At 34.2% G+C, this 24187-nt stretch overlaps 1 protein-coding gene across 1 annotated transcript; it reads left to right on the top strand.

The window, feature by feature from the left end:
• On the top strand, window positions 1–24071 carry LOC139890393 (uncharacterized). The gene is made up of 3 exons (XM_071873278.1): window positions 1–782; window positions 22629–22755; window positions 23847–24071. Exons 1-3 carry the CDS (start codon window positions 1–3, stop codon window positions 24069–24071), a joined length of 1134 nt encoding a protein of 377 aa, XP_071729379.1.
• The last annotated feature ends 116 nt before the right edge of the window (window positions 24072–24187 follow it).

Below are 24187 nucleotides of genomic sequence, written 5' to 3'. Positions count from 1 at the left end.
ATGAGGATTCTGTTTGTTCTATTGATGTTAACAGTCAACTTGCCAGATTTGATGAGAAAATCTTCTTTAATAATATGGGACGAAGCTCCAATGATACATAAACATTGTTTTGAAGCTCTTGACATGACACTTAGAGATGTAATGCGTCAAACGTTACCTGAGAATAAGGATAAAGTCTTTGGAGGAAAAGTGGTGGTTTTTGGTGGAGACTTTAGACAAATACTTCCGGTTCCTAAAGGTAGCCGACAAGACATCGTGAATGCTTCTTTGAACTCATCCTATATATGGTATTATATTAAAGTGTTGAAGCTGACTATCAACATGAGGCTACAAACCGGATTCAACACATATGAAATGGAAGACATTAAAGAATTTGCAAAATGGATTCTAGATGTGGGCAATGGAACTGTTGGAGGACCAAATGATGGAGATGTTGAAATCACCATACTAGACGAGTTTCTAATCAAACAGTCAGACGACCCAATTAACTCTATTATAGAGTCAACTTACCCGGAACTGATTAATAATCTATATGAGAATACATATTTTCAAGAGAGAACTATTCTTGCTCCTACTCATGAACATGTAGATACGATTAATGATCGTTTGTTACAACTTGTCCCGGGTGAAGAATTTACTTACTTGAGTTGTGATGGTGTCGATGCTTCTGACAACTCTATGACAGGTGATCGTGGGATGCAATCTCTAGAATTCTTAAACATCCTTAAGTTTTCAGGTATTTCGAAACACAAGTTGGTTCAAAAAGTTGGTGTTCCGATCATGTTACTAAGAAACATTGAATAACCTAATGGCTTGTGTAATGGTACTAGACTAAGGGTTATTAAGCTTGAAAAATCGTTGATAACAGTTAGAGTTATGTTGAGACCCCAAAATAATTAAGGATTTAATTATGACAAAACTGTAATTTATTTGCACTAAAATGTTATGTGCAGCCATCACAAGTTTGTTTATGTATAGACAGCAGATATTGCTGTGTCGAGTGTAGTTTGCTGCTCAGTCTACCAGCACAAGGTAGACAGTGTTCTTCAATCAGCACAGGATGTGTACTCAGCAGTTCAAGAATATCAAGTGTCTCAACAATGAAGAACCAGCACAGCTGGAATGCAGCTTACTACACAAGACAGCTATGCTCCATTATAAGCATAGTAGTTTCTCGAGTGGTCTACATCAATTGTACTATTCAACAGAAGTCAAAGACAAAGTTGAACAGAAAAGGACACGCGTCGGCGGCTGACAAGTGATCTTACAAGATCACGTGGGAATGCAGAAGTTTAACGCATGTGCAGACATGGGTTATACTTTGTCAACACCTAGGGAACACAACATTCTATTTGTTTAATCAAATAGTGGTGCCAAACCGAATTGGGGTGTTCTTGCAAATAGCTACCAAAGAGGAAAAAGGAGAGCATGCTCTATGATGCAGTTGTCCCCACAAGTACAGACATCCTATGTACCAGTGGACAATAGAACCATTACACGGTTAATAGGACTACTATAAATTGTTGTGTTCACTATTGTAACAACTAGTGGTGTGGGTTTATTTATTTAGAGTCAAAAACTTGTAATAGCTTTTAGTTTACCTCTTAGCTATATTCTAGGTAATCTGTATCAACCAACTATCATTCCGCGAAGGATAGTTGTGATTCTTTGTGATTCAATCAATAAAGAATAATCGTTGAAAATTACCTGTGACTCTATTTAATTTACATGCTTGAATACTAATCGTGTTTAACTGTTAAGTTAATTAAAAGAAATTGTATTCCCCCTACAATACTCCTGTTGTTATCAAGGGACCAACAACTGGTATCAGAGCTTCCGTCTTGATAATTAATATCTTGGATCTGAATTCTCTCATGACTGCATATTCAAATACAGCTTACCTTGAAAATGGCTCATCCAATAGACCACCCAAATTTGATGAAGATGAGTATGAAATTTAGAAGGCAAGATTCATGTTTCACCTTGAGTCTATTGACCCACTCATGCCTGGTATTGCCACAGATGGTCCATTTGTTCCCACTGAGACTATTGGTAGTGCTCCAGCTACAGCTGACACTCCTACTGTTCCTGGCAGAGAGGTTATTCTCATTCCTTCTAAATGGGATGCTGAAGATAAACGTCATGTTGGACTTGACCCTAAAATCAGAACTCTATTAGCTATAACTTTGCCTAACCCACTGTTCAAACTGATTAGGGGAAAAGCAAGTGCCAAGCTTATGTTGGACTATCTAGATATCACCTATGAGGGTATGGGAGAAGTAAGGCAGAACAGAATGATTACTTTGAAAAGAGAATATGAAATGTTCTTTGCCTACAAGAATGAAACCCTTAAGCAAACCTTTATTAGGTTTAACTCCTTGATTGTAGACCTGATCACTTTGAATGTCACCTATACTAAATTTGAACAAGTAAATAAATTCATTGATTCACTGCCTACTAAATGGAAATCTGTTACTGACCCTTTAAGAACCACTCAGACCTTAAAGAACTTTAACATGTCTTCTCTCTACAGTTCACTATGGAACCATGAGAAAGCAGAGGCTAAATTTGAACTTAACTTGAAAGAAAACTTTATGTCTGCCCCTACCACTTCAAAATCTTCTAAGACAGATGATACTGCTCTTATTGCAGCTGCTAAAAAGAAAGCTCAAAAGGCTTTACTGGTTCAAAAGTTGTTGGCAGAAGAAGAGACAGCTGAGAGTGATGTGGATAGTGGTACTGGGTCTGAAGAAAGCAGTGATGATGAAAGTGATGTAGAAGGGTTTGCTGAAGGTATGGCTTTGCTGGCTAGGCAGTTCAAAAGGTTCAATCGTAATAGAACCAGCAAGTCATATAAAGGGAGTAAGAAACCGAGTGCTAGGTATAGCAGCAAGTCAGTCAAGGGTCCTAAATCTGAGTGTTATAATTGTAGGAAGGTTGGACATTTTGCTGTTGAATGCATGTCAAAGAAACCTTCAACTTCACATGCTAACTCTTTCTCAAAAGCTGATAAGTACAAGAACAAGTACAAAGCTATGAAAGCTCAGATGAAGGAAAGTGCTAAGACTGATAAGAAGGGTAAAAAGCCAGAAAAGGTTCTAGTTGCTGAGCATCATGATTGGGATGAAACCAGCTCGTCGTCATCCTCTGATAGTGATACTGATGATGATGGTGCTGGTTATGCTTCTGGTAAAAAGCTGTGTTTAATGGCCAAGGAGGTCAAGGAGTCTGATGAGGATGATAGTGGTAGTAAGTTTTTGGCTGATATGAGGGAAGCTGATCAGAAAAAAGATTCACCTCAATGGAAAACTGAAATGATGTATAAGTTTGATAATTTTCGAACTTATACTGATAATGAAAAAGCCGAAATGTTTGACTACCTAAGAGTTGACTTATGTAGAGGCAGCAAACGTGAAGAAGTTTTGAAAACTGAAAACAAATCTTTAAATGAGAAACTTAAAAGCAAAAATGATGAAATTAAAATCTTAAAAGATGATATTTCCAAACTTGAAAACCAAAACTTTGCTTTAAAGTCTCTTCACGTTGAGGCAGCAGAAGTTAAGAACCAGCTGGATAATCTTAAAAAGGTTGTCGCTTCGTGGTGTACATCTGCTCAACGCACAGCCAAGTGTGTTAACGAGTATGTGCCTGCCCAAGTTGAAGCTTTCTTTGCTGGTACTATGCTGCTGCTATTGCAGAAGTTACTTTCATGGACCCAATTCTTGAAACTGATCCTGAAGTTGTCTTGCCAAATACTTTTGCCAAGATAGTTAAGGATAAAAAGGTCTTGACAAATAAGTTTGTTAGACCTGATGTGTCCACACCACCTGCCATGAAAGAGATTTTGGAGGATGAAGTTAGAGCAAGAGAAGCCAGTACCTCAATTGATGAGACTACTGACCCCCCAAGCATCTACTACATGACTCCAAAAGAAAGACGTATTAAAAGGGAAATCACTGAAAATAATCTAAGAAAAATTAAACCAATTGATTCCCCTTCGTGTTCGAGTTCCAATTGTGCTGAGCCAGCTGATGACAAACTTACTGGTCAACCAGTAGCTGTAGACAAGCTAGTCAAACGAAATACTGGCAAGTCCAAGGCAGCAGGTAAAACTTCTTCTAGCTCATCAGCTTCAGTAGACAAGCCAGTAGCTTCCCACGCTGGCTCGTCAAGTGATAAAGGCAAAGCAATACGCCATGACTATGGTACTGGTTCTAAGAAGAAATCTGCGCTTAAGGGAAAAGCAAAAGTGACTCTAATGATGAGCTGTCTATCACTGAGATTATGACAGTCAAGCTTGACCAGCTAATTGAGGTAGTAACCAAAAGTCGACCCGATCTTACTGCACCCATTTACTCAGTGTATAACCAGTCACTGATACCAAATGTGAGAAAATGCTACAAATGTGGCAGCAAGTTTCACTTAGCCAACCGGTGTACTCTAACCCTAACCCCATCTGCTGCTGCTTCTTCAAGCAAACCAGCAGACAGGAAGAGATCATCAAAGATGACCCTTCCAGAACCCATCCTTGGATGGGTTCCCAAAAAGAACTAATCTCTTAGCTACTGTGCAGGGCATTCAAAACAAGCAAATCTGGTATATCGATAGTAGTTGTTCGAGACATATGACTGGATGTAAGTCCCTGCTGATGGACTATCAAGAAAAGAATGGTCCAGTTGTTTCGTATAGAGATAATTCGTTGGGTTACACAAAGGGTTTTGGTACTTTGACAAATGGGAATGTCACGTTCTCAAATTTTGCATATGTCGTTGGGCTTAAACATAATTTACTCAGCATAAGCCAACTGACAAGTAAGAATAAGATAGTCCAATTCAGAAGAAAAATTGGCACTATTTTTTATAAGATAGAGAAGCCACTGCTGACTGAAAAACATCATGAAAACATGTATCAAATTGACATGAACACAACAGTCACAACAACTGATACTTGTTTCTATTCAAAGGCAGCAGACAACCTGAAGTGGTTATGGCACAAGAGACTCTCACATCTCAACTTCAAAGACATTCTCAAATTATCCAGTAGAATTTTGGTGTCTGAGCTACCCACTATGTCTTATGTAAAGGATAGATTGTGTCCTGGCTGTGAAAAGGGAAAACATCACCATGCCTCATTCAAATCAAAGCAAATCTCATCTGTTGAGAAACCATTTCATTTACTTCATATGGATCTATTTGGTCCTGTTAATGTGGCCAGCTGTAGTGGGAAGAAGTATACACTGGTTATTGTTGATGAATATTCCAGATACACCTGGGTATTCTTTTTAAAGTAAAAGAGTGAAGCTGCTGATGAAATTATCAATTTTATCAAAAGAATGGAGCTTTTAAATGGGCAACTGGTGAAACAGCTAAGAAGTGATCATGGTACAGAATTCAGAATTGCTACATTAGAAGAATTTTGTGCTGACAAAGGTATTTCACGGAACTTTTCTGCTGTGAGAACACCTCAACAGAATGGTGTTGCAGAAAGAAGAAACAAAACTCTCATTGAAGCAGCAAGATCTATGTTAGCTGAGTCTGGGCTGAAAAATTCATATTGGGCAGAAGCTGTGAACACTGCATGTTTTACCCAGAATAGATCTTTAATAGTGAAAAGACATCAGAAAACTTCTTATGAAGTTCTCAAAGGAAGAAGACCCTCAATTTCATTTCTTCATGTATTTGGCACTCCCTGTTTCATTCTAAACAATAGGGATCAGCTAGGCAAGTTTGATGCTAAGGCTGATAAAGGTATATTCTTGGGATATTCCAACATGTCAAAGGCATTTAGGGTTTTCAATAAAAGAAGGGGTTGTTTTGAAGAATCAATTAATGTTACATTTGATGAAACTGCCCCAGCTTCATCTCCCAGTCAAGAAGATGAAGAGTTATTGTTTGAAGAGCCTACTCAGCAAGCTCTTGATAATGAAGAAGAACCAGCTGCAAATCCCTCACCAATCCATGTTGCTGGGTTCTTTGATGATGAGATGGAACACTCTGTTCTATCTATGTCTAAACCAAGTGGACCTATTGGCTCTACTGAAGTCCTACAACTTGAGCATAGGTCTACTGGTTCTGAAGGATTACAAGCTGGTACTGGTTACATTAATAATGAACAGCTGTCTCCAACTGCTGCTCATACCTTTGAACCAGCTGATGATCAAGATGCTGTGTGTTCCACTACAAGCTCACCTGTTCATAACACTAGATGGACAAAAGAGCATCCAATTGAGCAAGTTATTGGTAATCTGGCTAGTGGCGTTAAAACAAGAAGACATGCAACCAGCAACTTTTGTATGCATGTAAATTTTGTGTCTACCATTGAACCTACATGTCCTGATGAAGCAATCAAAGATCCAAGCTGGGCAGGAGCTATGCAAGAAGAGATCTCCCAGTTTGATAGGAATAAGGTTTGGACATTGGTACCTAAACTTGATGATGAAACTAAGAAGATCATTGGTACCAAGTGGGTTTTCAAGAACAAGATGGATGAAGATGGGATTGTGATCAGAAACAAAGCTAGATTGATAGCTCAAGGTTTCAAACAGGAAGAAGGATTGAATTATGGAGAGACATATGCTCCAGTGACTAGGATGGAAGCTATCAGATTGTTCTTGGCATATGCTGCTAAGATGAACTTTAGGGTATTCCAGATGGATGTTAAATCTGCATTTCTAAATGGAAAGCTGCAAGAAGAAGTTTATGTCAAACAGCCTCCTGGTTTTGTAAGCAGTAAATATCCAGACCATGTCTACAAGCTAGACAAATCTCTTTATGACCTCAAACAGGCACCAAGAGCATGGTATGAGACACTTCATGTGTATCTCACTGGTATAGGTTTTAAAGTTGGAACAATTGATACCACTCTGTTCTCAAAAGAGACAGATGGTGATCTCTTGCTGGTACAGATATATGTGGATGATATTATTTATGGATCTAAAAATGAGAAACATTGTCAAGATTTTTCAAAACTTATGTCAAAGACATATGAAATGAGCTTACAAAGAGATTTGCAATACTTTTTGGGATTGCAAATTAAATAACTTGATGATGGAATTTTTATAAGTCAGGATAAATATATCAAAGATATGTTAAAGAAATATGGTCTGACCTGTTTAAAGGATATAGGGACCCCAATGGCAGCATATATTAAAATAGATGCTGATCCCAATGGTGAACCAGTCAATATCACTGAATATAGAGGTATGATTGGATCCCTACTTTATCTTACAGCCAGCAGACCAGATATTATGTTTGCCACATGTCTCTGTGCCAGATATCAAGTGTGAAGACCCGTCCTAATCCATCCGGTAGAAGTCCATATCAATTATAAACGATTCACAACAGTTGATTACATCGCGAGGTACTTGACCTCTATATGATACATTTTACAAACATTGCATTCGTTTTTGAAAAGACAATCTTTCATTACATCAAAAGTTGACAACATGCATACCATTTCGTAATATATCCTACTATAATTGACTTAATAATAATCTTGATGAACTCAACGACTCGAATGCAACATCTTTTGAAATATGTCATGAATGACTCCAAGTAATATCTTTAAGATAAGCAAATGCACAGCGGAAGATTTCTTTCGTACCTGAGAATAAACATGCTTTAAAGTGTCAACCAAAAGGTTGGTGAGTTCATTAGTTTAACATAAACAATAAAATTCATCATTTTGATAGACCACAAGATTTCATATTTCCATTTCTCATAAACATACGTCCCATGCATAGAGACAAAAATATCATTCATATGGATTGAACACCTGATAACCGACATTCACAATATGCATATAAGAATATCCCCATCATTCTGGGATCCTCCTTCGGACATGATATAAATTTCGAAGTACTAAAGCATCCGGTACTTTGGATGGGGCTTGTTGGGCCCGATAGATCTATCTTTAGAGTTCGCGTCAATTAGGGTGTCTGTTCCCTAATTCTTAGATTACCAGACTTAATAAAAAGGGGCATATTCGATTTTGATAATTCAACCATATAATGTAGTTTCGATTACTTGTGTCTATTTCATAAAACATTTATAAAAATTGCGCATGTATTCTCAGCCCAAAAATATAAAGGGTAAAAAGGCAAATGAAACTCACGCATATAAATATTGTAAAACAGTTAATAAAGTATTTGCATGTATTCTCAGCCCAAAAACGTAAAGAGTAAAAGGGAGCAAATGAAACTCACCATACTGTATTTTGTAGTAAAAATACATATGACGTCATTTAACTAGTGTAGGGTTGACCTCGAATTCACGAACCTATATCATTTATATATATATATATATATATATATATATATATATATATATATATATATATATATATATATATATATATATATATATATATATATATATTAACACATATAATAACAATTAAACAAGCTTTATATATATTAATTTTAATGTACTTCATAATTTGTATGTTATATTAATAAATAGTTTAATTATAACTATTTTATATATTTTAGTAAAATAATTAATATTCTTATATATATGATTATATTAGAATATGTTTATCTATTATATATAATCTAGTTGATATGTTATCAATATGTAATATTAGTATGGTTAGGATATATGTAAAATATATTTTTATATAAGTATCATTTTTTTATTAAAATTCTAATTATAATAATACTAAAAATAATATTGGCAATGATAAAAATAATAGTAATGTTAATAAAAATAATAATAATAATAATATAGAAAACTACCTTCCAACAGTTTTCCAAAAAGAAATGCCCATGCCAAGGCTTGAACTCGCGACCTCTCGAATAACACACAAGACCCTTAACCAATGCTCTGCTTCATATTTTTCTGAAATGATCCTTGATTAAAATCCATATAACCCTTCTACCCGTCTGTCCTTCTTCTTATTATTATTAAAAAATGTGCCATAGTCCAGGCTCAAACCTGAGACCTCTAGCTTAACATCAATGTACCTAACCAATGCACTGCTTATTCAATTTTGTTCTAATGTTCCCTTTGATCCTTCTAACGTTACAACATAAGTGGGATTTAACATGAGCCCAACATATTAAAACTTGAAACCCATTTAACAAAATCAATTTAACCCAAGCCCGATCCTATGTCCATTGAATCTGCAACAGGTTACCAGGCGTCATGTTGCAGTGAATTCGCAAATCAATAGAAATTCGGTTGAACACATCGTTTAACACATCATCATGCCTTATAACATTATTGTCATATTTCCTTTATAAACCTACTCTTGTACCTTACCATACTTTATCAATTCACTAACCCACTAATCACTAAGAAACAATTCGGTGGTTGATTGAATGAAAAGGAAACATGATCGAGAAGTAAAGAGAATAACATATTTTAACATTATTGTCTCATTATCCCCTTTTATCATCATGGTAACCGTAACCATCATCATCATCATACTATATGTAACATCATTATGATCATAATCAAAATCAATCTTTCCTTTTCATCAAATAATATCATGTTATCCATTCATCACCATTTCTTCCTTTGTTTATTCAATAGAAACCGTAAGGTGTTATTAGCCTAGAAGCTCGGCCCACTAGCTACTTTAGTCAATCTAGCAAGGACAAGAAAACACTACCTAATCAACTAATAATTCTCGGCCCTATTATCATATTAAATTCACGACAAGTGTTAAGGTATTTAGAATTTGTAAGAGCAAACCTAATATGCAGCTGTAAAGTCTCATAGACGATTACCAAACAGAAGTTGATGAAGGGAACTTAACAGCGACCATATAATCATTAATTTGCAAGTTGTCCAATTGTTGTAAGCAAGTTGAAATGTGTCGGCCATGGTACAAATGAATATAGATCTTTTTCCTTAACTCCACCAACTCCTCCACTAACTAGGAAATGATTGGAAAGTAGGAGCAAGAAAAAGAAAGAAAAGTATATATATATATATATATATATATATATATATATATATATATATATATATATATATATATATATATATATTGGACAAAAAGCATAAACCGAAAGAAAGAAAAGAGAAGGAAGAATGAAGAAAATAAAGTGATGATAGTGGTGTTTGTTAGGGCAAGAAGGTGGTTTGCGATGATTATGGTGATCCACGATGGTACTGAAGCTGTGATGGTGTAGTGTGACGGTTGTGGAGGTTTTGATGGAAAGCAGAAAATACAAGGCGGTGTTCGATGGAAATAGGTTTGAAGAGGGCCATGGTTCACGATCATAAACATAACCGAAAAAAAATAAGTGGGTTTAGGGTGGCATTAGGGTGGTAGCCGGTGATGATCATGGTGTGGTGGTGATGGTTATCTACGGTTCAATGGGTGGAAATTGGGTAGTGTATGGTGGACCGTAGGTGAAGGTTTAAGTTTAGGAGTAACAAGAAGTTTAAGTTTGATTCTTTTAATTTTCATTTATTAACTCCGAATAATAGCAGTGGTTTGTATCTGTTATAATTTTTATTTTTATTTTTATTTTTAAAAATATAATCCAGAATGGTCTAATGTAGTCAGTAATCAAATATTTGGTGATAGTACAAGTGATTTGATTGTTCTTTGTTTGCATTTGTGGATTCGATTTCAAATGGTACACCTTATACAAACATAAAGGACGGGTAGATAGAATTTGATGTTGATATTTAATAGAATTGAATACTTTATCAGTTTAATATTCGACCAAGTTTGTATTTAACTGATTTGTTGTGATCTCCTACTGATTCTACGCATTTGTATATATCATCTATGTAAAATTAATAATTATAAGTAAAACTAAATAATAATATAGTTACTAATATTATAAGCACAAACTACTATTATTAATAATATAGATAATAATAAGATTAAGAATCAAAGTAATATTTATAATAAAAATGATATTAATCTTTAATGGTATTTAATAATAATGATAATATAAATAAATAATAAGAATAATGATAATTATTAATAATAAGGTTAATAACAATATTACTAATATCATTAGTAACTATTGATGATAGTAAAAATTAATAACAATAATAATGACATTAATCATAATAATAATAACATTGTTAATGATAATAATAGTAATACTAATTATACTGATATTAATATTCTTCATGATAGTAATAGTATAAATAATAATATTAATAACAATAATTTGTATGTTTCAATTTCTATATATGCCATTTAATAGTTATACATTTTTATATACTATAATATACACACAATCTTAATTTTCAATATGTTACATCTACTTACATTTATATACATATACATATTTATTTACAAACGATGGTTCGTGAATCGTCGGAATTTGTCAAAGGGTAAATGAATACATGAACATAGTTCAAAATTTCTTAGACTTCAATATTACAGACTTTGCTTATCGTGTCGAAATTATATGAAGATCAAGTTTAAATTTGGTCGGAAATTCCCGGGTCGTCACAGTACCTACCCGTTAAAGAAATTTCGTCCCGAAATTTGAGTGAGGTGGTCATGGCTAACAATAGGAATATTTTCATGACGAATATTAGCTGATAAATAGAGTTTTATCAATATTGAATAATACAGATAAAATAATTCGATTATTCGAAGAGCATGAATGAAGTTATCACTAAATAGTGCAATGAGAAAGACAAGTTTCATCATAACTTTTGACTAGTCATGGTTGAATTTAGAAAATGAGGCGTGTCTTAACTTTTGACGTAGAGGGTTGAATTCCGGAATTCAAGAGATTTGAAGAAAATCTTCGAAATCTAAAAGATTTGATTTCTTCGGCGAATAAGGAAATTAGGATCTCTACAATTAATACGGTGATCTGCTTCGATTACTCTGTCTGATATTTCCACTATAAATTAAACTCTTCCATTCCATTATCCTCACCATTCCTATACTTTCTTTCTTAGTTCATACATCCAAAAGATCGTGAAAATGCTTAATCCCGTTCTAATCCCTGATACTTTCCTAATTATCATTTCTGTCATCCTTCTTTACATTCATCCACCAAGAAAATCTGTTTACTTCTACTATTACCTTGGGATGATACTATTCTTAATTCTACCGTGTCTTTATATTGTTATTCGTATTAATATCCACGGTTTGTAATCTCCGTGTTGTTATTGGGCTTTAGATTTTCTCTTATATTTCGGTGTTCCTGCTTCTGTCTCCTATAATCATTGTCATCTACAGTTAATGCTCCCTCTTATTTGCTGCGATTTATACCCCCTTTCTATTTCGGAGCTTCATGCTTTTGTTTTCTTTTCGCAAGTATTGGTCCAGAATTTGTAGATATGGAGTTCCGAATGATCTTAATGTTCTAAACAAGAAAGAACGTAATAGCACGATTTGATTTGTCAAATTACCAGAATCACTGAGAATATAACTATCAAGAATATATTTTCTTGATATGTTCAGAAGTTAATTTGAATGAAAGAGTTATGTAACATGGCACATGATGACGTTATAATCTGTGAATCATCATGTTCCATTTAGAAACTCAACATGACTTACTGTAATATAATCACGTTGATCAAGTGTCATTATATTATACTAATTCATGCATCAATTTCTTTACATTTCTCCATAATTTATTCATAAATTAAACTTAGATTTTTCAGAAGTTTCCTATATAATGAAACACAGGAAGCACGAAGAGGTATATAATTTCGGACGAGAATATTTATGAAAATATCCTCAGAAATATTGAAGATATTGATGATGATATTTTGGAATTTCTAAGTTCGATGGTTGATGGAGAAAGATTTTTCGCAAGATTTTAACATGACTTAGGAGCAAGATATTTTCTAAAGATTTCAACGGATCCAGAATTACCTGAATTCTTTGAATATAGGGTATGGTCCTTGTATTTGTCCTTGGTCTCCTTCGTGGTTAGCTCAATCTGTTTTCCAGTTCCAGCTTTTCTGAGCTTTTCCAACATACTATTCTTTATCATCAAACTTCTGATGATTAAGGTCGTTTACGGTTGTCTACGGTTTCTGCTGCTTCATTCAGCTTTTTCAACATTCAGAGTATTGATTTGTAGACCGAGTGCTTTTCAGAATTTCAGAGTGGAAGATCATAATTCTAAGAGATAAATGTTATATGGATACATATAACTGTTGATGTGGAAACGTTGCGAGACTCACAATACAGATTTGCTGATTTCCGGTAATTGGTATGGCAATTCTTGTTACAAGATGCGGATGAGTACATGATGAGACTTCAATAGATAAATATAATGATTTGTCAGAGAGATTTAAGCCAAGGAACAACGGGGTTGCTGGTACGTCTGTTGGTAATATGATGGAATATAAAAGGTTCCCCGGTAACGAAGACGAAGGCAAACTTATATATCAAGGTTATAATAAGGCTAATTCGAATGAAAAGTCGAAGTTGATTTATTGGAGTTGTGAAAAAATTAGCTATCTCGAACAGGATTTGCAAGGTTATTTTCGTTAATAATAACGCCAAAGAAACTAGCACAGATATGTGTTAAACGTTTACTCAGGTTTCGAGTATTTTCAGGTGCATGACTATATGCATCAATCTTTTCTTCCGTAAATGAAGTGCGGTTGGTTCATCCTCTCGATTGAGGTGTTTTCAAGAATCATGAAAGGTTTGAACGCAGATTGGAATCGTCAAGATACAAATGAGGTTTAAGATGAAATCAAGTGGCAATTTGAAGAATTGTTTAATTTCATATGTTATAGTCAATATTTTAATTCATTTTGATTGTCCAATGTTGGTAGTCCACAGTTAATAGTCCACAATTAGCAATTCAATATTTCATATATAGTTTAATATATAATATTTGAATTAATTAATACGTATTGTGACCCGTATTCGTCTCAGACTTGATCACAACTCATAGTATATATATTATTATAGAATCAACTTCAACCCTGTATAGAGAACTCTATCATTACTGCATATAGAGTGTCTATGGTTATTCTAAATAATATATATATATATATATATATATATATATATATATATATATATATATATATATATATATATATATATATATATATATATATATATATATATATATATATATGCGTCGATATGATATGTCAAAACCTTGTATACGTGTCCCTATATTTAAAGTGCATAAAAATAAATAACAGAAATTAAATGACGATAAATAAAGTGCGTAAAGTAAATAACAGAAATTAAATGACAATAAATAAAATTGCGAGAATGTAAATTGCGATAATTAAATTGCGATAAATAAAATGTAACCAGTTAGCTAGGAACAATTATCTAGGATTTTGTTAGCGTGGATTCTTAATAGAATTTCTCATAATTAATTCATTTGTTTCTAACAAATTTTATTTTATCAAATGTTTTCTTCATTATGCGACTTGTTGGATTCTGATAGGTCAAAATCCAAATTTAAAATTGAATGAAAATGGTTATTCTGCGGTGAACGGATACGGATACCGGTGGATGTAAGTAGGATAGTGAATAACTGTTGAATCAGATTCGAAGAATATACAGTGTAACTTATTAATGTGAAATTTAAATATTCCTCGGGTATTACCTACCTGTTAAAATATTTTCACCATTAACAGTTTGTTCAAAAGAATTTTTAATTACAATCTTTATGAAAATATATATACATATATATTTTCTTCAGATATAATCATGGATTTAATGAGTCAATATGATATTAAACTCATTTGATTTACCGTTAGAATAAGAATATATAATCTCTAAAACATTAGAGATTATATAATCGTCATGTCGAATAAAGATAAATGATGTAGAACGATTCATAGATTGATGATTATGCTCGAGGTACATAATGAGATGTTGAGGCATAGATTGTTGATGGTACTGGTGTCGTTATTGATGGTACTGTTGGTGTCGGTGATGTTGCTGAAGCTGGTATGTTTTGCACCATATTTTCCAAGGCTATAACTCGGGCGCGAAGCTCGTTGACTTCTTATATTATTCCGGGATGATTGTCGGTCGAAACGAGCGGATGAATAAGGTTTTGAATTTGAGATAGTACATAATCATGGCAATATATTCGGGTAATGAGGGCGAACATAGTGTTTCGGATTGGTTCGCCGGTGAATACTTCAGGTTCTTCGTCAAGACGTGAATTTGGTTGATGGAAAGGATCGCCTTCTTTTCGTCTCCAATGATTTAGTAGGCTACGATCCCATCAAATGAATTGGTTGATTCATTCTAGAACACTGCTTTTGGAGCTTAGGTGAAACTTCATATCAGAATAGTTGTCGGAATTCGAGGAATTCGAACTGGTTGAGGGATTCATCTCATACAATCAGATGAAGGATTTTTCGATAAGAAATAGATTATAGGATGTAGATTAGTACTCTGCAATACATAATTTACATATGCATATATAATACTAAAATCCCATAAGTTACCGAGGAATCTACGGAATCTGTCAGGCAAAGGTAACAATAACAGATACGCTAAGATATGAATTTTGTCTATACACTATTCATGCAATCATTGTAGTATGATGTGTCTAGACTAAGAATGATAAGCAAGTGATTCCCTAAGATTGATAAGCAGGTAATTTTCGACACGAATTGATAAGCAAAACTTTTGACATGCAGATACGGTCGAAGTCCAGACTCACTAATGCATCCTAACGACTTATCAGTTATACACACTAATGCAGACTTGGTTCGCTAAGACCACCGCTCTGATACCAACTGTGAAGACCCGTCCTAATCCATCCGAACGAAGTCCATATCAATTATAAACGATTCACAACAGTTGATTACATCGCGAGGTACTTGACCTCTATATGATACATTTTACAAACATTGCATTCGTTTTTGAAAAGACAATCTTTCATTACATCAAAAGTTGACAACATGCATACCATTTCGTAATATATCCTACTATAATTGACTTAATAATAATCTTGATGAACTCAACGACTCGAATGCAACATCTTTTGAAATATGTCATGAATGACTCCAAGTAATATCTTTAAGATGAGCAAATGCACAGCGGAAGATTTCTTTCGTACCTGAGAATAAACATGCTTTAAAGTGTCAACCAAAAGGTTGGTGAGTTCATTAGTTTAACATAAACAATAAAATTCATCATTTTGATAGACCACAAGATTTCATATTTCCATTTCTCATAAACATACGTCCCATGCATAGAGACAAAAATATCATTCATATGGATTGAACACCTAGTAACCGACATTCACAATATGCATATAAGAATATCTCCATCATTCCTGGATCCTCCTTCGGACATGATATAAATTTCGAAGTACTAAAGCATCCGGTACTTTGGATGGGGCTTGTTGGGCCCGATAGATCTATCTTTAGAGTTCGCGTCAATTAGGGTGTCTGTTCCCTAATTCTTAGATTACCAGACTTAATATAAAGGGGCATATTCGATTTCGATAATTCAACCATATAATGTAGTTTCGATTACTTGTGTCTATTTCGTAAAACATTTATAAAAATTGCGCATGTATTCTCAGCCCAAAAATATAAAGGGTAAAAAGGCAAATGAAACTCACGCATATAAATATTGTAAAACAGTTAATAAAGTATTTGCATGTATTCTCAGCCCAAAAACGTAAAGAGTAAAAGGGAGCAAATGAAACTCACCATACTGTATTTTGTAGTAAAAATACATATGACGTCATTTAACAAGTGTAGGGTTGACCTCGGATTCACGAACCTATATCATTTATGTATATATTAACACATATAATAACAATTAAACAAGCTTTATATATATTAATTTTAATGTACTTCATAATTTGTATGTTATATTAATAAATAGTTTAATTATAACTATTTTATATATTTTAGTTAAATAATTAATATTCTTATATATATATGATTATATTAGAATATGTTTATCTATTATATATAATCTAGTTGATATGTTATCAATATGTAATATTAGTATGGTTAGGATATATGTAAAATATATTTTTATATAAGTATCATTCTTTTATTAAAATTCTAATTATAATAATACTAAAAATAATATTGGCAATGATAAAAATAATAGTAATGTTAATAAAAATAATAATAATAATAATATAGAAAACTACCTTCCAACAGTTTTCCAAAAAGAAATGCCCATGCCAAGGCTTGAACTCGCGACCTCTCGAATAACACACAAGACCCTTAACCAATGCTCTGCTTCATATTTTTCTGAAATGATCCTTGATTAAAATCCATATAACCCTTCTACCCGTCTGTCCTTCTTCTTATTATTATTAAAAAAATGTGCCATAGTCCAGGCTCAAACCTGAGACCTCTAGCTTAACATCAACGTACCTAACCAATGCACCGCTTATTCAATTCTGTTCTAATGTTCCCTTTGATCCTTCTAACGTTACAACATAAGTGGGATTTAACATGAGCCCAACATATTAAAACTTGAAACCCATTTAACAAAATCCATTTAACCCAAGCCTGATCCTATGTCCATTGAATCTGCAACAGGTTACCAGGCGTCATGTTACAGTGAATTCGTAAATCAATAGAAATTCGGTTGAACACATCGTTTAACACATCATCATGCCTTATAACATTATTATCATATTTCCTTTATAAACCTACTCTTGTACCCTACCATACTTTATCAATTCACTAACCCACTAATCACTAAGAAACAATTCGGTGGTTGATTGAATGAAAAGGAAACATGATCGAGCAGTAAAGAGAATAACATATTTTAACATTATTGTCTCATTATCCCCTTTTATCATCATGGTAACTGTAACCATCATCATCATCATACTATATGTAACATCATTATGATCATAATCATAATCAATCTTTCCTTTTCATCAAATAATATCATGTTATCCATTCATCAACATTTCTTCCTTTGTTTATTCAATAGAAACCGTAAGGTGTTATTAGCCTAGAAGCTCGGCCCACTAGCTACTTTAGTCAATCTAGCAAGGAAAGAAAACACTACCTAATCAACTAATAATTCTCGGCCCTATTATCATATTAAATTCACGACAAGTGTTAAGGTATTTAGAATTTGTAAGAGCAAACCTAATATGCAGCTGTAAAGTCTCATAGACGATTACCAAACAGAAGTTGATGGAGGGAACTTAACAACGACCATATAATCATTAATTTGCAAGTTGTCCAATTGTTGTAAGCAAGTTGAAATGTGTCGGCCATGGTACAAATGAATATAGATCTTTTTCCTTAACTCCACCAACTCCTCCACTAACTAGGAAATGATTGGAAAGTAGGAGCAAGAAAAAGAAAGAAAAGTATATATATATATATATATATATATATATATATATATATATATATATATATATATATATATATATATATATATATATATATATGTGTGTGTGTGTGTGTGTGTGTGTGTGTGTGTGTGTGTGTGGAGTTGCAAGTCGTGGTTTTGATACAGCAACCATAGCAGCTTGGTTTCGAGAAATAAAACAAAAGTAAGATGCAGCTGCAGCAGTAAACGATGGTGGTTTTTGTTCGGTTATAGCTGTAGGTGTAGTTAGCTTTTGAGAATCTTGGACAAAAAGCATAAACCGAAAGAAAGAAAAGAGAAGGAAGAATGAAGAAAATAAAGTGATGATAGTGGTGTCTCTTAGGGCAAGAAGGTGGTTTGCGATGATTATGGTGATCCACGATGGTACTGAAGCTGTGATGGTGTAGCGTGACGGTTGTGGAGGTTTTGATGGAAAGCAGAAAATACAAGGCGGTGTTCGATGGAAATAGGTTTGAAGAGGGCCATGGTTCACGATCATAAACATAACCGAAAAAAATAAGTGGGTTTAGGGTGGCATTAGGGTGGTTGCCGGTGATGATCATGGTGTGGTGGTGATGGTTATCTACGATTCAATGGGTGGAAATTGGGTAGTGTATGGTGGACCGTAGGTGAAGGTTTAAGTTTAGGAGTAACAAGAAGTTTAAGTTTGATTGTTTTAATTTTCGTTTATTAACTCCGAATAATAGCAGTGGTTTGTATCTGTTATAATTTTTATTTTTATTTTTATTTTTAAAAATATAATCCAGAATGGTCTAATGTAGTCAGTAATCAAATATTTGGTGATAGTACAAGTGATTTGATTGTTCTTTGTTTGCATTTGTGGATTCGATTTCAAATGGTACACCTTATACAAACATAAAGGACGGGTAGATAGAATTTGATGTTGATATTTAATAGAATTGAATACTTTATCAGTTTAATATTCGACCAAGTTTGTATTTAACTGATTTGTTGTGATCTCCTACTAATTCTACGCATTTGTATATATCATCTATGTAAAATTAATAATTATAAGTAAAACTAAATAATAATATAGTTACTAATATTATAAGCACAAAATACTATTATTAATAATTAATAATATAGATAATAATAAGATTAAGAATCAAAGTAATATTTATAATAAAAATGATATTAATCTTTAATGGTATTTAATAATAATGATAATATAAATAAATAATAAGAATAATGATAATTATTAATAATAAGGTTAATAACAATATTACTAATATCATTAGTAACTATTGATGATAGTAAAAATTAATAACAATAATAATGACATTAATCATAATAATAATAACATTGTTAATGATAATAATAGTAATACTAATTATACTGATATTAATATTCTTCATGATAGTAATAGTATAAATAATAATATTAATAACAATAATTTGTATGTTTCAATTTCTATATATGCCATTTAATAGTTATACATTTTTATATACTATAATATACACACAATCTTAATTTTCAATATGCTACATCTACTTACATTTATATACATATACATATTTATTTACAAACGATGGTTCGTGAATCGTCGAGATTTGTCAAAGGGTAAATGAATACATGAACATAGTTAAAAATTTCTTAGACTTCAATATTACAGACTTTGCTTATCGTGTTGAAATTATATGAAGATCAATTTTAAATTTGGTCAGAAATTTCCGGGTCGTCACATCAAGCTGATCCTAAAGAGTCACACTTGCTAGCAGTAAAAAGGATATTTAGGTATCTGAAAGGTACTGCTAAACGTGGTCTTTGGTATCCCAAAGACCAGGATTTTGAGGTAATTGGGTATTCAGATGCTGACTTCGCACGGTGTAAAATAGACAGGAAAAGTACTACTGGTGGTTTCCATTTACTGGGTGGTGGGCTAGTCAGCTGGACGAGCAAAAAGTAAAATACTGTGTCCACATCTACTGCTAAGGCAGAATACGTTTCTGCTGGTAGTTGTACTGCTCAAGTACTATGGATGCAAAGCCAGCTAATGGTGTTCATGTTACAAAGACTCCAATCTACTGTGACAACACAAGTGCAATTGCTATCACCAACAATCATGTGATGCATTCAAGGACGAAGCACATTGACGTTCGATATCATTTCATAAGGGATCATGTTCTAAAAGGAGTTGTGGAGCTACATTTTATTTCAACAGACCAGCAGTTAGCAGATCTATTCACAAAGCCCTTAGATGAGAAACGTTTTAACTATCTCATCTCTGAGCTGGGTATGCTTGAACTTTTAAAAAAAAGACAATTTTATTGGTGTGCTGGCTCTACAACATGTAGGGCAAACCAGTAAGTCACATTTATTAACTTACTGCCTACATGTCAAACACTCAACACAACAAGGTCTTTTATACTTTGGTTACTCAAAATGTTTTAAATGAAATAATAAATAGCTCACAAAATTAAATGATTCCTTAAAACTGAAACTCATTTACTTCCAATGATTTAAATTAAATTCATGACATATTAAATGTAACAAAGTATTTTGTATTTAATACAAAACTTATTTTGTGGTCTTTAAATCAATTTTGAATTAAAACCTGCTGCATTTAATGCTGAATGGGAGGTATGAGTGTTCAAGCTGTATATACGTCATGTCAACAGTCTGTGTCCCCTATAAATGTGCCAGTCTGTCACATCTGCCCATGCGCCTGCAGATGACAGTTTCCATTTTCTCTCTCCTGCACTTTTTCACCCAATCAGAACGGATAAAAGAGTGTTTTATCTTCCATAATAACCTTCGGTTATATATTATTCAAAATCACACACTCTTTTCTCTCAAAATCTTCCAATCTTCCAACTTTCACAACTTCATATCTTCATCTTTACCTATCATCAATGGCAGACCAACCACAATCACCACATGTTGAAAACCAGCCAGAGGAACAACAACAGCAACAACAACCGGTACAACAACCTGATCAACAACCACAACCGGCACCGGAGGAATAGGTTGTTCAAGGACCACTGTTCAATCTCCACCAAAATCTAGTTAGGGCTGCTAATGCACCTGAACACACGACTATTCGCAAATTTTGAGCTTAAAATTGGTCATGGTTTGTTGTTCAACAGAAACATTGATTATGCCGGGGAAATTTATTTGAGGCTAAGGGAGATGGTGCAAGCACCTAAACGAACACATTTAATCCCATTTTCAAGGTTCTTAAGCCTGGTCTTTGAGAATGAGCTGGGTGAAGCTTACCAGCAGATTGCTGATAAATCATACGACCTGCCTCTAAAACAAGGGGGTATGCCAAAAGATGCGCCTGCTGCTCCATATACTGGTTTAACACAGGCATGCTCGAGTATCTTGCTGCTCGGGGTGGAGTTCACCAATCGACTGCCTCTGGTGTTGCACCAGCTGAGGGGGAGGGTCCTCAGCATAAGCCAGCTACGCGTAGGAAGCAGCCAGCTACCTCAACTAGAACAGCCACCATCTCACATATTGGTAAAGCAGTAGTTGTATTAGAATCTAGTGCTCTCTGATAATAAAGAACAGCCCTAGTCTTATATACTGACTACCCAATTCTAGTATTGGAATCCGTTGCTCATCTATTTCTTGGTAACATGCAAATCCAAACGTGCAAAGGCTGGCTCCAAGCAAACCACAGGGGAGATTGCACCAGTCTCAACTGCTGCTCCTGCAAAGGATGTGGCTATGGAACCTGGTGCGTTTCTAGATCAAACAGCAGATAATTCTAACTTAATTGAAAACATTTTATCTGCTGACTTGAAAAATGAAAGTGGAGTTAAAGGTATAACCTTGGCTCCCAAGCTGACTGGTTTTAAAACTAGTGTTAAGAAGAGTAGCAACCCATACTCTTCTAACCAAACACTTTCATATTTTTCTAAATTAAACTTAATGCTATATCCTCTGCTGACAGTACAACCAGCAGAGCACATAACTGACCCCCAAAGCAGACTTGAGCTGGGTCCTCATCGTGTTGAACCAGCTCAGGATACTACACAGCCAATATGTTATGTGGATCATGATAAGAGTCTCACTCCTTCATCATTACCAGCCAGAAATCTTACACTATCTGGGTCAACATGTGTTGCTAATGAGTCAGCAGAGTCACAGCTGCACTTACAGACACCTAACTCTATCTCAATCAAAGGGCTGACTAAACCACCAGTCTGTCCCCAGAGACCAACAACAGATGCAATTGTTGAGTCAAATTTATTTGGTTCTACAGTTGTTAACATAAAATGTTCTTTTGTTTCAGTTCTTAGCAGGGTAGATGAACAGGCAGAGGAGGAGCAAGAAAAGGATGTTAATGTTTCTACTAATGAGCTCTCTGCTTCTGCTACTGGTGTTGGTGCTACTGATTTGTCTACTGGTAGTGCTGATGCTAGTACTGTTGCCTCTACTGCTGCTGGTACTACTGGAGATATTGTGGCTGCTGGTTCCACTGACCTTACTGTTAATGAGGAGTTAACTACTGCTGATATTTTTGCTACTCCTCATACTGTCTCTGGTATTGCTACTTCAACCACTGATTCTGAAGTGGTTGATGAGATGATAACAGGACCAAATAATTAAGGATTTAATTATGACCAAACTGTAATTTATTTGCACTAAAATGTTATGTGGAGCCAGCACAAGTTTGTTTATGTATAGACAGCAGATATTGCTGTGTTGAGTGTAGTTTGCTGCTCAGTCTATCAGCACAAGGTAGACAGTGTTCTTCAATCAGCACAGGATGTGTACTCAGCAGTTCAAGAATATCAAGTGTCTCAGCAATGAAGAACCAACACAGCTGGAATGCAGCTTACTACACATGACAGCTATGCTCCATTATAAGTATAGTAGTTTCCTGAGTGGTCTACATCAATTGTACTATTCAACAGAAGTCAAAGACAAAGTTGAACAGAAAAGGACACGCGTCGGCGGCTGACAAGTGACCTTACAAGACCACGTGGGAATGCAGAAGTTTAACGCATATGCAGACATGGGTTATACTTTGTCAACACCTAGGGAACACAACATTCTATTTGTTTAATCAAATAGTGGTGCCAAACCGAATTGGGGTGTTCCTGCAAATAGCTACCCAAGAGGAAAGAGGAGAGCATGCTCTCTGATGCAGTTGTCCCCACAAGTACAGACATCCTATGTACCAGTGGACAATAGAACCATTACATGATTAATAGGACTACTATAAATTGTTGTATCTACTATTGTAACAACTAGTGGTGTGGGTTTATTTATTTAGAGTCAAAAACGTGTAATATCTTTTAGTTTACCTCTTAGCTATATTCTAGGTAATCTGTATCAACCAACTATCATTCCGCCAAGGATAGTTGTGATTCTTTGTGATTCAATCAATAAAGAATAACCGTTGAAAATTACCTGTGACTCTATTTAATTTACATGCTTGAATACTAATCGTGTTTAACTGTTAAGTTAATTAAAAGAAATTGTATTCACACCCCCCCCCCCCCCCCACAATACTTCTGTTGTTATCAAGGGACCAACAAGTTATAACTGGTACGAATATTGGCATTGAAACTCTGATTCTGGGCTTGAAATTGAGTCCGTCTGATAGTACATTAACGTTTAAGATCACTAGAAAGCAGTTTCCAGTATCTATGTGCTTTGCAATGACCATTAACAAAAGTCAAGGTCAATCGCTATCACGAGTTGGCTTATTTTTACCCCAGCCAGTTTTTACTCATGGGCAGTTATACGTTGCTATTTCTAGAGTAAAGAATAAGAACGGATTGAAGATACTTATATGCGACAAGGATATGAATGATTCCAATACTACAACTAATGTTGTTTATTAATAAGTTCTTCAAAGCTTATAATAAGAATTTCATACAGGTTTGTTTTTAAATTATTGTTTTATATTTAAATAATACATGTCAATGTTGATTTTATTAATTCATTTTCAAACTTACTT

The sequence above is a fragment of the Rutidosis leptorrhynchoides genome, chromosome 2 (genome assembly GCF_046630445.1).
Source record: "Rutidosis leptorrhynchoides isolate AG116_Rl617_1_P2 chromosome 2, CSIRO_AGI_Rlap_v1, whole genome shotgun sequence".
NCBI lineage: Eukaryota > Viridiplantae > Streptophyta > Magnoliopsida > Asterales > Asteraceae > Rutidosis > Rutidosis leptorrhynchoides.
Note: the sequence above shows the minus strand (reverse complement) of the source record. Positions and strands in the feature narration are given on the sequence as shown.